This window comes from Peromyscus eremicus, chromosome 9 (genome assembly GCF_949786415.1).
Source record: "Peromyscus eremicus chromosome 9, PerEre_H2_v1, whole genome shotgun sequence".
Lineage (NCBI taxonomy): Eukaryota > Metazoa > Chordata > Mammalia > Rodentia > Cricetidae > Peromyscus > Peromyscus eremicus.
This window is the reverse complement of record NC_081425.1, coordinates 85,786,609-85,802,052: the sequence shown is the minus strand read 5'-3', so window position 1 is coordinate 85,802,052 and position 15,444 is coordinate 85,786,609. Positions and strand designations below refer to the sequence as shown.

General features: G+C 45.2%; 1 protein-coding gene across 1 annotated transcript in view; it reads right to left on the bottom strand.

The window, feature by feature from the left end:
• Positions 1 to 15,444, bottom strand: part of Cacna2d3 (calcium voltage-gated channel auxiliary subunit alpha2delta 3) — an 827,473-nt gene that overhangs the window by 378,200 nt on the left and 433,829 nt on the right. The window contains exon 10 of the mRNA XM_059274534.1: positions 6,477 to 6,566. Within this exon, the coding sequence (XP_059130517.1) occupies positions 6,477 to 6,566 (90 nt within the window). The remainder of the gene's footprint in view (positions 1 to 6,476; positions 6,567 to 15,444) is intronic.

Genomic DNA, 15,444 nt, shown 5'->3' with positions numbered 1-15,444 from the left:
ATATATGCCGGGCCCTGGGTTCCATCTTAGCACTAAACACACACAGCTCTTGTCCTTGCTGAGTAACAGCTGCAAGTGAGCAGACATAATTACCAGAGCTGTGCACCCTTCCTGTGAAGAGGAGGTGGGAAAGAAAATCTGTAATGAATGCTATTAATGATGCAAGTCGAAGTAACACCAAGTCCTTAGACACCCCACAATTACACAACAATGCCAAGGCCCCGACACACAACACAGGTCTTGAACCTGCAGAAGCAAACACTCCCTCCACTCTAATCCCCTGTTTATTCACTTGCTAAAGTGCATGAGTGCTGATGGGGATGAAACATGTCCAGATCACTTCCTTCCCTTAATTTTGTATTCTCTTTGAAAAGACCTAGAAAAACTTTTCCATATACCTGATGATAGGAATTCTAAAAAGGAGGAAACAGACAAGGGAGCCAGGAAGTGAGAGGTTTTGTGAACTGTTCTCAGGGAAGACTTCACTAAGAATGTGATTTTCTTCTTCTTGCTTTTTTAAGATCCTGTCTCAACAGCAATGACAAAATCCATCTTGGGGGTGAGTGAGTGTGGGAAGGGATGGAAACTGATCAAAGCTCAGTGGAAAAGCACTTTCCTAGCTTTTCCCTAGAGGAAAAAGGTACCTCAGCAAAGAACGTGTTAAATGTATTGGCCACAGCATTGGGAGAGGCTGAAAGATACTCTTAGCCTTGCTGGTTGGTCCATGGTGGCACAGGGAACAAATAAGACATTCAAATTGAAGATATTAATGTCTAGTCTTATGTAATTACAAGTCTGATATGTTTACCATAAATAACTGGATGGATGGATGGATGGATGGATGGATAGATGGATGGAAGGAAGGAAGGAAGGAAGGAAGGAAGGAAGGAAGGAAGGAAGGAAGGAAGGAATTACTCTGAGGCCTTATTAGGACAGAGCAAGCCAACCACCTACACATGGAGAATCGTGATACAGTGTAAAGTCTTCAATTCTATTCTAGAACCAGATGCATGCCTGAGATTTCTTTCCCTGAGCATCCATTTCTCCTTTGTTCTAACAGAGGTTAAATGTTCACTGTGTACCCGGGTAGAAGCTTAAACCTATTGAATCTTCATTGATCTTGGAGGTTGAAACTATGCTTATCCTCTTTCTATAGGCAAGGAGGCTGGGCCCAGATAGGTTAGCCCAAGGACAAATGACAGCTGTCCAACACCTGGTATCTGGACACGGCAGGCCAGCCCTAGCATCCACACTGGCACAGTCTGCACTCTAGCTTTTCAGTGATGATAGGGAGGTTCCTGAGCAGCTAGTGACTGTTACGGTCTGAGAATGTCCTCCAATTGTCCTTGTGTGGGAGGTGTGTAGCTATGTGGAGAAGTGGTACAGATCTGTGAGAGGCAGTGCCAAGTGGGAGGTCCCTAGATCCCTGAGACTGCTGCCCCCAAAAGCAAGTAAGAAGAGTAAGCATGGTCTTCAGTGTCTCTGGCTTCCTCATCCACATGATCTCTCATTCTCGCACACACCCCTCCCTGCTGTGATGTCTTATCTGCCGTCGGGCTCTCATCATTGGTCACCAATGAGGCTTCTTTCAACCTCCCAAACTGTGAGTAAATAAACTACTTTGTCCTCCCCATGGAGACACCACTAAGATTCTCCCAGGGTAGTGCCTTTCTTCCTTCCTTCTGTAAGAAAACAGCCTTCTAGCCTGGCCTTCTGGAGAGGTCAGTGGGTAAGGAGGCTGCATTCTACACAGTCTTTGAAAAGCCCTCCTCAAGCCTGCGAATAAAAGCCATTCCTGCTTCAAGTCACAGAGACTTCCAGGACCAGGGGCTGGGGCTATTCCTGAAACTCATTCAAAACCATTCTGGCCGGGCGGCGGTGGCGCACGCCTTTAATCCCAGCACTAGGGAGGCAGAGCCAGGCGGATCTCTGTGAGTTCGAGGCCAGCCTGGCCTACCAAGTGAGTTCCAGGAAAAGTGCAAAGCTACACAGAGAAACCCTGTCTCAAAAAACAAAACAAAACAAAACAAAACAAAAACATTCTGGAAGAAACACTCCCAACAAAAGGAAAGAACGGGAGGGGGATGGAGGTATCTGAGTGCTGCGGCTTGGAATCAGGCCCCCCATGAGCTGTTCATTACAATGCCAGACCTTTCCTCTAAGGCAGGCCCCTTGCATATCCTCTGCAGCAACGTGGACTTGGAGGATTTTGAGGAATGCAATTAAATTCAAATGCTTTGATGAGTAATATCTCTTCTCTTCATATTTGTCTAGAACATTTTTTTTTCACTGAATAGGGAGAGTGATGAAAGTGTTTTCCATAATAATAACAATGACAAGGGCCTGGTGATGAACTACAATTAGGCCCCTGATTCATCAGTTAGCAGCGAAACTTTCAATGCATCCTGACATTTAGAGCATTTGGTTGTGATTAACAGTCTTTGAAATGTCACTGAATTTTATTTAATTGGCTAAGAAAAATTTTTAAAAGGTAATCACTGCAAAGATCACATTCATCGCCAAAAAAAGATAATTGCAGCTGGCACATGACAAGGTAGATGGTAACTACTGTGGCAAACTGGTTCTGTGTTCTTTGTGGAGTCTAATGAATGGAGTAGAGATCAATACCTGGAGAGGGCTTAGAAGTTTATTTAAATGCTCTTTTCAAAGCCCCGAGTATCAGCGACCACAAGCCTTTAAGTCATCTGAGCAAGTACCAAAACTGAAATGTTGGTAATTGCAAGACAGAATAAATTCCATTTAATTACTGCAACCTCTGAGCCATTCTATGCTCCAGTCACAGTCCTAGTGTATGTGTGGATAGGAGTCTCTCTCTCTCTCTCCTCTCTCTCTCTCTCTCTCTCTCTCTCTCTCTCTCTCTCTCTCTCTCTTTCTCTCTCTCTCTCTGTGTGTGTGTGTGTGTGAGCTTTTTAATTTTAGATAGGCTTACAGAGTCAGACATAACACACAGGAAGAGAATTCTGTCACTTAAAGGCCACATTGATGAAGTGGAAAATAGATGAAGCCTCATTTTCATGGAAGATTAACCAGCTCTGTGTTTGTCTAAGAATTTAGCTGTTTAAAAGCCCAATGGCGAGAGATGGGGTGGAAATGTTTCTCTGTAAGATGAATGTGCACTCGGACGAACACGGTGCCAACTGCTAGCCATCTCCAGCATGGGCATTTGGCAGTCCTCATTAGAGCCCTTTCCAGCTCTCCAGGATTGATGAGCAGTCCATCTGGGGTCTGACTGGCCAGACTCCACAGGGTTTCTGCACGTGAAGATGGGCCATATGCATAGGTGGGAGGTTTCACCGTTGAAAATAAGGGGAGCCAATAAGATGGCTCAATGGGTAAGAGGTACTTGTCACCAAGTCTGATGACCTGAGTTCAATCTCCAGAGTTCACATGGTGGAGGAGAGAACAGACAAGCTGGACTCCGACCTCCACAAATAACACATACAGACATACATATGTGTGATAAAAAAAATACTGACAAGGATTTGGGAGGGGGGTGAACAGCACTCATATAGGTGTTTTCTCTGGGTCTTAGTGGTCTCCGGCAGTGTGGACACAATGTTTTGCAGGATATAAAGGATATTATGCCCAAACATATGCTTAGTGGACCCAAACTACAAGATGTTAATATTAAGTTTATGACATGATATAAAGTATTATCTGAGCTCAGATGCTTAAACACTGAAACACATTGTGAAATGCCTATACCTTACAAACTTCTCCTAGCCATACATATATATATATATATATATATATATATATATGTATATATATATGTATATATACACATACATACAGTGGACCTTCTTGCAAAAACATATTTAAGTTTTGAAATGGTGAAAATGTGTGTGTGAGTGCACTGCAAAGATCCAGGATGAGGGTAGCTCCCCAACTTGCACGCCATGTGTGCACTTGGTGGGTGAGCATTTATCTGGCTGTAACCTTGGCTCAGGAATGGCTGAAGACAAAACTGATGAATGGAAAAAAATTAAACCAAATGTTCCAGGCAAAGAAAAAGAAGAGGGATGAATGAGAGGCCATGCAAGAGGTGAGGCCACGTTTCAGAGTGGACACTGTAGCTGTTCTAAGACAGGAGAGAAAGATGGAGTCACAGGGTGTGGAAGAAGGAGGGGTCCCTGAGACTAAAGTTTAGTTAAAGCTTCCAACTAGCTGAGACTCAAGAATTCCAACATAGCTGATAAGATGACACTATGAATTTTATATAAAAATATTTCCTAATAAGGAAAAGAAGATGGCAATGAACCATGCTTCAGGCCTAGGCCTATAGGAAAGTGAAGGATGGCCTTATTCCTATCCTGGATACCTTCTGGAAATTTCACGAACAATATTATAAACTTTTGTTTACAGTGTAAGCACCCTAATTTCTCTTACAACTCTTGCTTTATCTTATCAACTTCAATCCTATCAGGTACATCTCTGGAGTTAAAAAATGATCTCATTCAGATTCGTAGCCGTATGGTTCACTCTTTCCCAGAATGCCTCTCTTCTTATTAAGCCCTGTTCTTAAATTTCCTCCAGGAGTGACTCATCCATCTGCCATGGTGAAGCTGCTCCAGTGACCTACAGAATATCCTGACCTGGAGTCCTAGCAATGAAAGGAGCAGGACAATGCAGTGACAGCCCAGTCTGGTGAAGGTAATGGGATCTCATTAAAGGCAGAGTTCTCGGGAGCTGTCACCCACGTTGGGATGGGATTTCTTGGTAAGGTACCTCCCTTGGAGTTATATATGCAGCTATAAGTAACTCCAATAAAAAATTGTTTACCAAGTTGGACCTGGGTGGAATTCTTTCTCTGGTTTGTGCATGGCCTATGTAGGGTAAACAGCCATTTCTGTATGTGTCTCCAGGGAAAGTCACACATCTGCCTTCAGAGATGAGAAAAGAGGAGTGAGGCTGAGAATCCCTTATTCAGTATCATACACAGGTTCCCTGCTCAGCCAACCTGACTCCAGAGGACCACAATCTCAACCACATAATGGTCCCCTAACTCACCCTCCTCTACTACCAAGAGCGGGAAAGCAAGGATGTGACATGGGGAAGACTTCCAGCAAGAGGCTGAGCTCAGAGTAGTTCTCGAGATCAAAAGCCTGGATTTCCAAACCACAACAAGTCTTTTCAGCATCACCTCTTAGGAACAGACTGATAAACTCGGGACTGCTGAGACTGACAGCTCCAAGGTCTGAGAAGTCACCTGCCTGGGTCCAAACCAACGTGAAGGAGCACTTGGCCCTCTGCCCAGGTCAGGGGTTTCTGTGCTGTTAATGTGCTATTTACAGAAATGTGCTCTCTAAAACATGAACTGGGGGGGAGTGAGGGGTGGAGACTGACTGACTCCTGGAGCTCACTATGTAGCTGAAGATGACCTTGAACTTCTCATTCATCTGCCTCCATCTCCCAATTGCTAAGATTATAGGTGTATGCCACCATGCACAATTTACATATTACTGGGCTGTGAACCCAGAATTTTGTGTATGCTAGACAAGCACTTTACTGAATGCACCCCAGCTTCTTCAGAACATGAGCTCTTGCATACATGTTAATCACCTGTGGCTAACAGTCCCTGGGAATGAGGCAAGAGAGGCTGGCTTTGGGTTTATACTGGGGAAAATGACTAGACACTTCCCTTCCCTGATTTTGTTTCCTCTATAAGAGGAAAAGACACTGTGTGAATGTATTTTGTTTGTGCTCTAACAAATAAAGCTTGCCTGGAGATCAGAGTGCTGAGCTAGCCACTATAGGCCAGGCAGTGGTGGCACACACCTTTAATCTCAGCACTTGGGATCTCATGCCTTTGATCCCAGTACTTGGGAGGAGGAAACAGGAAGTGATATGGCTGGGCAGAGAGAGGAAGTGATAAGGCAGGGTAGAGATAGAAGCTCGGCCCCCTTCAGTCTGAGGATTCCTAGAGGTAAGAAGTCTTTCTAGTGGCTGGCTGCTCTGCTTCTCTGATCTTTCAGCTTCCACTCTGGTATCTGACTCTGAATTTTTATTATTAAGACCAATTAGAATTAACGCTACAACACTGGCTCAGGATTGAAACCAAAATGACTTTCTTTGTGCCATATGTTATTGATAAAAGAAACTCTAGGTGTTATTCCAACCTCTGACCCAAGAGCCAGTGTATCTAGGTACGAAACCCCCAAATCTAGATTGGAATTTCACTGAGTGGCAAAGCAAGATCAAGGCAAGTCCAGGTCCAGATTAATTATCTACCACATACAAGGTGTGTGGTACTGAGTGACTCATCCCTCTGACCCTTCATTTGCTCACATTCAAAATGACAAGAGCTGACACCCTGATCCAGATGTGGGTGGCATTCCGGTCTGTGCCTGTTGCTCTCAGAGTACCTCAGGGCTAAAAAGAACACTGACCAAGATTTTCTGCAAATCCCATCTATTGTCCTGAGCCTAAGAAAGGCAGGTCAAAGAGGTACTTACATCACTGAGTATGTTGAAGGCCTCGTTCAGAGCGATATCCAGCATTCCAATTCCTTTGGCAAAAAGTTTGTCCAAATGCTCCCTGAAGTGCTGAAACAACAATGCAGAAAAATCCATTAGGACTCTGCGTGTGTCCCCTCTGCTTGGAACCTACTTGCAGCTCATTCCCCAGCATTACTACCACACTCACTCCTAACTGCTTCTGGGGGTTCAGTGCTGATGTCACCCCCTCTCTATCTGAGGAGGCTTTCTCAGGCCATTTGCTTCTCAGACCAGTTCATAGCGCTTCCTTTGTGTCCTAGCTTGCTTCTCTGTGGCATTGATATAACATGGACCAAAAACAACTCCAGAGAGAAAAAACTCCCCGGTCCATCACTGAAAGAAGGAAGGGCAGGGACTCAAGGGGGTCCTAGAAAAAGAAAGTGAAGCGGAGATCCTGGAGGAAAGCTGCTTGCTAGATTGCTCCTATGGCTTCTTCAACCGCTTTCTCATTCAACCCAGGACTACCTGCCTAGGGGTGGCATCATCCACAGAGGGCACGGCTCTCCCACATCAATCATTCATCAAGAAAACCCACACAGACGTGTCCACCGGCCAATCTAACAGACATTTCTCAACTGAGGTTCCCTTTGTCCAGGTATCTCTAGAGTGTATCGAGTTGAGCCTCCTTAGTGGCAGCCTAGAGTCTCTTCTGCTTCTTCTGGGTGTGTAGCAATCCAGCCTCAGCCTCATAAGAAACTATGAAACACCGCGAAGAAGCATGGCACACATGGCACATGCATCACACAGCATGCTCGAGTCTGGACTTTGATTTTGTTTTGGTGGTCTGCGTTGAGGATGGATCCCAGGCTTGCACATGCTAGGCAAGCACTCTCCCATCGTGCCACACCCTGAAGCTCTTTACCAAGAAGTTGGTCCTTAACTGGCCCCAGGGCTGTATCCTTATGGTTAGGCTCTGCTTCACAAGTTCATCTGGTATCTTATCCATCACACACGCTCAGTGGCACTCAGTGGCATTGGTTTATACTGCATGGTTACCATTCTTTTAACCCATGTGAGGCTGTGTGTTACATGCTGCTTCAGGCAAGGGCTGCTTTTATTGTTGGACATGGAGAGTCAAATGGAACTAGCATGTCAGAGATTGGCTCAATGCTCTCTGTGACAAGGTCAGTTGATTTTGTTTTGTTTTTCCTGCTACAAATATAATTAATACATCAGGTGAAAAATAATTCCCCTAAAAGAGAGCTTCCAAATAGTGCCATAGCTAGAGGATTCTCTGTTTCTCTTTCTTCTCTCCTTCCTCATTCCAGACTGTACCCTTCTTTTCCACCCGTAGCGCAAACCAACTCCGTGGTCTTAGGGATATATTTACCTTTCAGTCCAGCTCTATCTACACACAGAGTGGTTTTCCAGGATACTATTTACCAGGTTGTGATGTCCACTAATTGCTTCTCTCTTGTGGGCCACAAGAATACATCATAGAGTTCCAGCTGTGTATTAAAGCTACACCTTGACCGGCCAAGGGTCTGTTGAGAGGCAAGCCATTTATTATGAATATTTGGTACTATCCCGCCTTAATATTCCAGCTGTCTTCTACTATGAAATTCTTGTGTGGCCAAATATTTCAGACCTGCTGAACTTCTAGGTAACTAACTTCCCTGCTGGACCTGAATAAGGTCACATAGGCAAAGACAACCTGGCAGAAGATGATTAGCTTTGTTTCTTGTGCAAATGAAAACCTCAGACCATCCCCCTGACCCAAGGCCTAGGCTCTCCAGAGCAAGTAACTGAGAACAAAAGAGAATTTTACTATCAAGATGAGAGGTAGAATAACATTCCTGAGGAGGCAGAGAACCCTGCGCCCAGGGAAAGAAAGGGCAGGCATTTTCTGTAGAGACAGACAGAATGGCATGGCGAGAGAGAAGAGAGGATGACAGAGGTTCTGAGAGGGTAAGCAGATCTCAGGCAGCATAAGGAGACTGTACACTGGGCATGGCTTGAGCATACAAGACCTCAAAGCCCACCTTCACACTGACACACTTCCTCCAAAAGGCCACACCCACTCCAACAAGGCCATACTCCTAATGTACCACTCCCTGAGCCTATGGGGGTCATTTTCTTTCCAACCACCACAGGGACCCAGGCCCCTTTTTCTTTTTTCTGACTCTCTCTCTTATACTAACACATTATGTACGGCTTGAGTGCGAGCACTTTCTCTTTTTATGTCCTAATTCATCTCTGCTGCTGTGATAAAATCCTAACAAAAAGCATCTTAGTGGAGAAAACGTTTATTGGGCTTACAATTCCAGACTCCAGTCCATTACTGAGGAGAAGCCCAGGCAGGAAATGGAGCCGTTAGTCACATCGCAACCACAGACATGAGCTTCCTTCTTCACTTGCTTGATGTTTATCTACTTTCTCCTATCTTACCCTGTTTTGGAATCCCTGCCTAGGCCATTGGTTCTCAATCTTCCTAATGCAATTTTAAAACAGTTCCTCATTGTGGTGACCCCAACCATAAAATCATTTTGTTGCTACTTTTAACTGTAATTTTGCCACTCTCATGAGCTTTAATGTAAATATCTGATATATAAGAGATCTGATATTCGACCCCTAAGGGGGTTTATGACCCACAGATTGAGAACCACTGGCCTAGAGACTGCTGCTGTCCACAATGCGATGAGCCTTTTAACAGTTAATAATCAAGACAGTCACTCACAGACATGCCCACAGGCCAGTCTGATCTAGATGTTTCCTCAGGAATACTCTCCTCCCAGATGACTCTAGGTTGGGTCCAACTGACAAACTAACCAGCACACCTTCCCAGATGAAGAAATGGGTTCATTTACGAGACCCACCCACTGTCACACAAGGGCATTGACCCAGGACTTTTACTATAATGCAGGAGAAGGCAGCCATCAAGGTTAAGACTGCTGATAAGTCAGGGAGGAAACCTGGGTCCCACTGGTCACCTGGCCATTGCAGGAGTAGTACTCACATGGGTGAAGCAAACAGCCAAGAAGAAAAGGGGTGTGGTGGTTCAAATGAAAATGAGCCCCATAGCCCCACAGGGAGTGACACTATTAAGAGGTGTGGCCCTGTTCGAGTAGGTGTGGCCTTGTTGATGGAAGTGTGTCACTGTGGAGGCAGGCTTTAAGGTATGACACATGCTCAAGCTATGCCCAGTGATGACAGTTCACTTCCCATTGTCTGGGGATCAAGATGTAGAACTCTCAGCTTCTTCTCCAGCACCATGTCTGCCTGCATGCTGCCATGAAGATAATGGACAAAAACCTCTGAAACTGTAAGCCAGCCCAAATTCAATGTTTTCCTTTATAAGTGTTGGCATGGTCATGTGTCTCTTCACAGCAATAGAAACCCTAACAAAGGCAAGGGGGAAAGACTGGGCGGTGATAACAGGGCTAGACCACTGAACACAGACATGCCCAGCCTTTCCAGATGAGCAAGTCAGTACACTTGCTCCTTTGTTTATTCAGTTTTAGTTGCATTGGGCATCTGCCTGGGTGGTGGATGGAGCAGAGCATATCAGGGCTGAGGACCACAGGAAGAAATTTCTGTTCCATCCCATCCGCATTATGCCTCTCCTTTAAGACATTTTTCTTCTCTGGGCCTTCTCTTTCCTCTTAGCAATCAGAGGCATGAGGCTGGTGAAGACACACCTGAAGAGGATTGTGGTAGAAGAAAGCAATGTGAAACCATCTTCATCTCAGAATCACTGTTTCCCACAGCTCATGATAGGAAATGACAGTCACATCACAGTGCCACAGAGCTGCGATCACCAAGAAAGAGAGGGTGCTTAGCCATGAACATCTGGATGACTGATCTAGGAACCCATTCAGTGCCGTGCTGAGATGTTCAAAGGAAGAAGTGATTCTGAGAGAGCTCAGGTTCAGTAGATGGGAGTTCTGCCAGGGTCCAGTCATCACTTTCCTTCTTAAGGATACTGCCAGCCTATCCCCATGTTCTCCAGCCATTCTCACAACCACACCACGGCCACAGGCACCCTTCCACACACACATGCTGCTCTGTGGAAGTGCAATTTGGACTTCTTTAAAAGTTTTCACAGATGGAGGGATAACAGGGGTGAACTGAGTAGGGAGGATTATTATCAATATTTAAGTATTAATAAGAAAACCAGAAAGTTGGTGGCTGTGGAGGTGGCTTAGTTGGTAAAGTACTTGCATCACAAGCAAGCGAGCTTGAGTTCAGCTGGAAGACAGGGAAATGGAGATAGGAGGCCCTCGGGAGCTCATTGGCCAGCCATTCTAGTGAGAGACCCTGTCTTAAAAATAAGGTGGAGAGCAGATGAGGAAGACTCAAACAATAACACACATGTGCACATTTTCACACACACCCCACCCCCATCATGATCCAAAACTTTTTTTTCCATTTTTTTTTTATAATTTAATTTAATTTTACATATCAGCCACGGATTCCCCTGTCCTCCCTCCTCCTGCCCCCCCCCCTTCCACCAGCCCACCCCCTATTCCGAAACTTTATACTTCAGATGCCTTCCATGCCAACTGCCTCATTTGCAGCTTTATAATCCAATACACCTCGGAAAATAACATCTTGCCCTTCAAGGGCCAGGTTGTTTTAAATGAATACAAACATGGTTAATTTCACTGACCCATAATCCCCAAGGGTCCACGGGAGCCTAGCTACAGCAGAATGGAAGGTTCCAAATTGCTGGGCTGGGAACTGCTCACAGCTGTGGACGGAAGGCAGCCAGTCCCCACGCCTTTTCTAAATTAAACAGTTTGTGGGGAAGTAGTGACAGCCCCCTCGTATTATTAAACTTCAATAAAGGAAGAGTAGGGTGGCTTTTTATCTTTGCTTCCGGCAATTCATGTGGCATGTTCGGCTGCCCAGGAAAAGGCCTTGCTTCCAAAGCAATTAGCTAAGCTTACTGCCTGGGGAGATAAACCTGCCACTAGGGCTCCCCATGCTCAGTGCCCGCAGGAACCATGGAGCCTGCTTATCTTCTCCACACAGTCACCACCACCCGGCCAGTGGAGGACTCTGGTGCCATGGCTCTCCCTCCAGCTGCATTTGGTTTGGTAGAATCATACTGATGGTTCTCTCTGTGACAACAGGACTCCCGTGCTCTCCTGTCCGTGTGTCTTAGTTAGGGTTTCTATTGCTGTGACAAAGCGCCATGACCAAAAGTAATTTGGGAAGTGTCTTCAGTTAGAGTTTCCATTGCTGCAATGAAACACTATGACTAAAAAAGCAAGTTGCTGAGAAAAGTGTTTATTTGGCTTGCACTTCCATGTTTCTGTTCATCACAGAAGGAAGTCAGGACAGGAACTCAAACAGGGCAGGAACTTGGAGGCAGGAGCTGATGCAGAGGCCATGGAGGGTGCTGGATACTGGCTTGCTCCTCATGGCTTGCTCAGTCTGCTTTCTGAACCCAGGACACCATTCCAGGGATGGCCCCATCCACAATGGGCTGGGCCCTACTGCAGCAATAAGAAATTAAGTAAACGCCTTACAGCTGGTTCTTATGGAGGCATTTTCTCAGTTTAGGCTCCCTCCTTTCAGATAACTCTAGTTTGTGTGTTAGGTTGACTTAAGACCAAACAGCACAACTGACCCCTTGTCAACTTGACACACAAACACATCACTATTAAGCCACACCTTTCCTTTCTTATTCATCTCCAAGATCTCACATTAAAAACATAAATAACTTTAAAAGTCCCACAGTCTTTACCAATTCAAACACATTCAAATTTTAGTCTCTTTAAAATATCCAATCTCTCCAAACTCTACAATCTCTTTGAAAAGTTCAAAGCTTTTAAGTTGTGAGGCTCTTATAAAATCAAAATTAAATACTTCTTCCAGAGGGAAGAACCAGGGCACTGCCACAATCTGAACCAAGCAAAACCAAACTCCAACAGTATAAATAACTCATGTCCAATTATCTGGGATTCACTCACAATCTTCTGGATTCCTCCAAGGGCCTGGGTCACTTTTGTCTGCTCTGCCCTCTGCAGCACACACAGCTTGTCTTCTAGGCTCTGATTGGCTCCACTCCACTGCTGCTGCTGTTCATGGCGGTCATCCCATGGTACTGGCATCTCCAAAACTGATGGGGTCCCTTGCTACACATAGACTACACTTTCACCAATAACCTCTCATAGGCACTTTTCCTGGTGCCATGCATTGACTTCTCTGCATGAACCCTTCATTCCTGGGTCTTCAACGGCCACCAAGGCTGCACCTTCACCAATGGCCTCTCCTGGCCTCTCATAGTGCCAAGCCTCAAGTGCAAGACCCCTTCATGCCTTCAAAACCAGCACCACCTTGGTGACTCTTACAGTACCAAGTTCAGATGCCAGCTCAAGGTACAACCTTGGCCACCTCAGGAACACAGCTTGTGTGTGCTGACCCTAAGAAAACACTTCCTAGAAAATTTCACCTCAATGATGCTGGTCTCTTGTTAATCTTGACTGACTCTTCAGCCCCAGCTGGCTAGAATGACAGACTCTTAATTGAAAATATCAAATTACCCAGATAGAGTCCTTAAACTTCCCTCTGAAACTTCAAAAGGCAGGCCTTCATCTTCTGCACTGTGCTCAACATGCTTATCTTCCAAGTTCCTACAGAACATCCTACTGAGCTCTCAACACTCAATGGCTTTTCTAGACTAAAGTTCCAAAGTACTTCCACAATCCTCCCCAAAACATGGTCAGATCTGCCACAGCAATACTCCACTATGCTGGAGTATTGTTTTAGTTAGGGTTATTGCTGTGATGAAACACCATTACCAAAAAGCAAGTTGGAGAGGAAAGGGTTTATTTGGCTTACACTTCCACAGTATTGTACATCACTGAAGGAAACCAAGACAGGAACTCAAACAGGGAAGGATCCTAGAGACAGGAGCTGATGCAGAGGCCACGAAGGGGTGCTGCTTACTGGCTTGCTCCCTATGACTTGCTCAGCCTGCTTTCTTATAGAACCCAGAACCACCAGGAGTGGTCACACCCACAATGGGCTGGGCCCGCCCCATCAATAAGCAATTAAGAAAATGCCTCACAGCTGGTTCTTATGGAGGCATTTTCTCAATCAAGCTTCCTGCCTTTCAGATAACTCAAGTTTGTGTGTCGAGGTAACATAAGACACCAGGGTCCCTCAGTGTGTTTGGCTCTAGAAGTTATCACACACAGTGACTGTCAGGTGGCCCAGGGCAAGGCAGAAAATAAAATCAGGGGAGTCCTAAGGCCATGAGAAGGAAAAGGAAGTCCTCAGCTTCTCTGCAGCAACAAGGCAACAGTGAGAGCACAATCAGCAACTGCATACAGCCTTGCTCCCCTGCAGACTGTGGACCCACAATCTCCTAGGAATTTTAGCAGGAACCGCATTTACAGAGAAAGAACATGTGCTCAACTCCTATGTGATCCTAGGAGTTCTTTTTTGTTTGTTTTTTTCCTTAACAGATTATAATTCCATCCAGGGCAATTTTGAAGCTGCCCTATAATCTCACTTAACAAGAAAGAGGAGGAATTGGGGGGGGGTTCTTAGCAACCATTTAAGATGTGCCTTGGCAGCACTAAGAAGGTATACATGGTTAATAATAAGAAAATTACTCGTCTCCCTTGGGAAGCCTATACCCACACTTGGATATGTCTTTCTGAGCACCCTCCTACTTAAAGTTTATAATATCTTTAATAAAACTTCAAATTGTTTCATGCTGGCTGGCTCTTTTCTGCTTTAGTGCCACAAATTTCAGTCTAGCCCGAGCTGAAGTTCTAAAAGAGGAGGGGAACTTCTCAACTTCTCAAGCAATTGAATGTAACAGAGTGGAAATGGGCCTCTGTCCCCCACTGCTGACAAAAGTACATGTTTTGACAGACTAGAATCCAGATGCCCTAAGAGTGCTTTATTAGTTCTCTAGAGGAACAGAACTTATAGAGTATGTGTGTGTGTGTGTGTACATATAAAGTCATTTATTAGAGTGGCTTACAGGCTATGGTCCAGCTAATCCAATAATGTCTACCAACAGAAGGTCCAAGAATACAGTAGTTCAGTCTGCTAGGCTGGATGTCTTAACTGGTCTTCAGTAGATGCTGGAGTCCCTAAGAAGTAGGCTCTAATGCCAGTGAAGGAATGGACTTAACAGCAAGAATGAGGGCAAGCAGGCAAAGAGCAACAGCTTCCTTCTTCCATGTCCTTCATACAGGCTGCCAGCAGAAGGTGTGGCCCAGATTGAAAGTGGATCTCCCCACCTTAAAAGTTCTGTATTAAAACTGGGTCTTCCCACGTCAAGTTATTGAATTAAGAAAAACAGTCCCTCATAGGTGTGCCCAGCTGCCTGGGTTTTAGTTCATTCCAGATGCAGTTAAGTCGACAACCAAGAATAGCCATTATAAGGGCCCTGTTGAGGCCTTCCAAGTTTTAGTCCCAGTAACAGATGTGGTACCATTTTCCTTCGAACAGGAATGCAGCTTTCGACAGTCCCATCAGCCAAATAGATGAATGGTCTACCAGCTATAATGGCTGCCTCACCATGAGATTGCCATGCAAGCTTTCACAGGGCTCTGTGGTCCAAATCTGAAGACCACCTACCAAAGACCAGGGCTTCCTACACCTGTCTTCTAGTTGCACCTAGTTACTACTAGGTTATTTACTGTAAACTGGGGCTCTCTGTCCTGACATAAGTACTCCTGACAATATATACCTATCACCCCAACTTCAACCCCAGATTGATTCTTTCAGGCACCTGTTTAGCTTGAGAAATCCCCTGGCTGAATTCTATAACCATTTTGGCCACATGTCTCAGGAATACAGGGCCAGGACTAGTCAGTAGATTTTACAGTAGAAAGGCACACATCTGTGGCATGGCCACCTCCAAACTCAGACTCTAGTAAACCAGGCTACCACTTGATTGCACTGGGAGAAAGCAGAGACACGGTGTTTCTAAAAAATGAAAATGGAATGGTAGGAG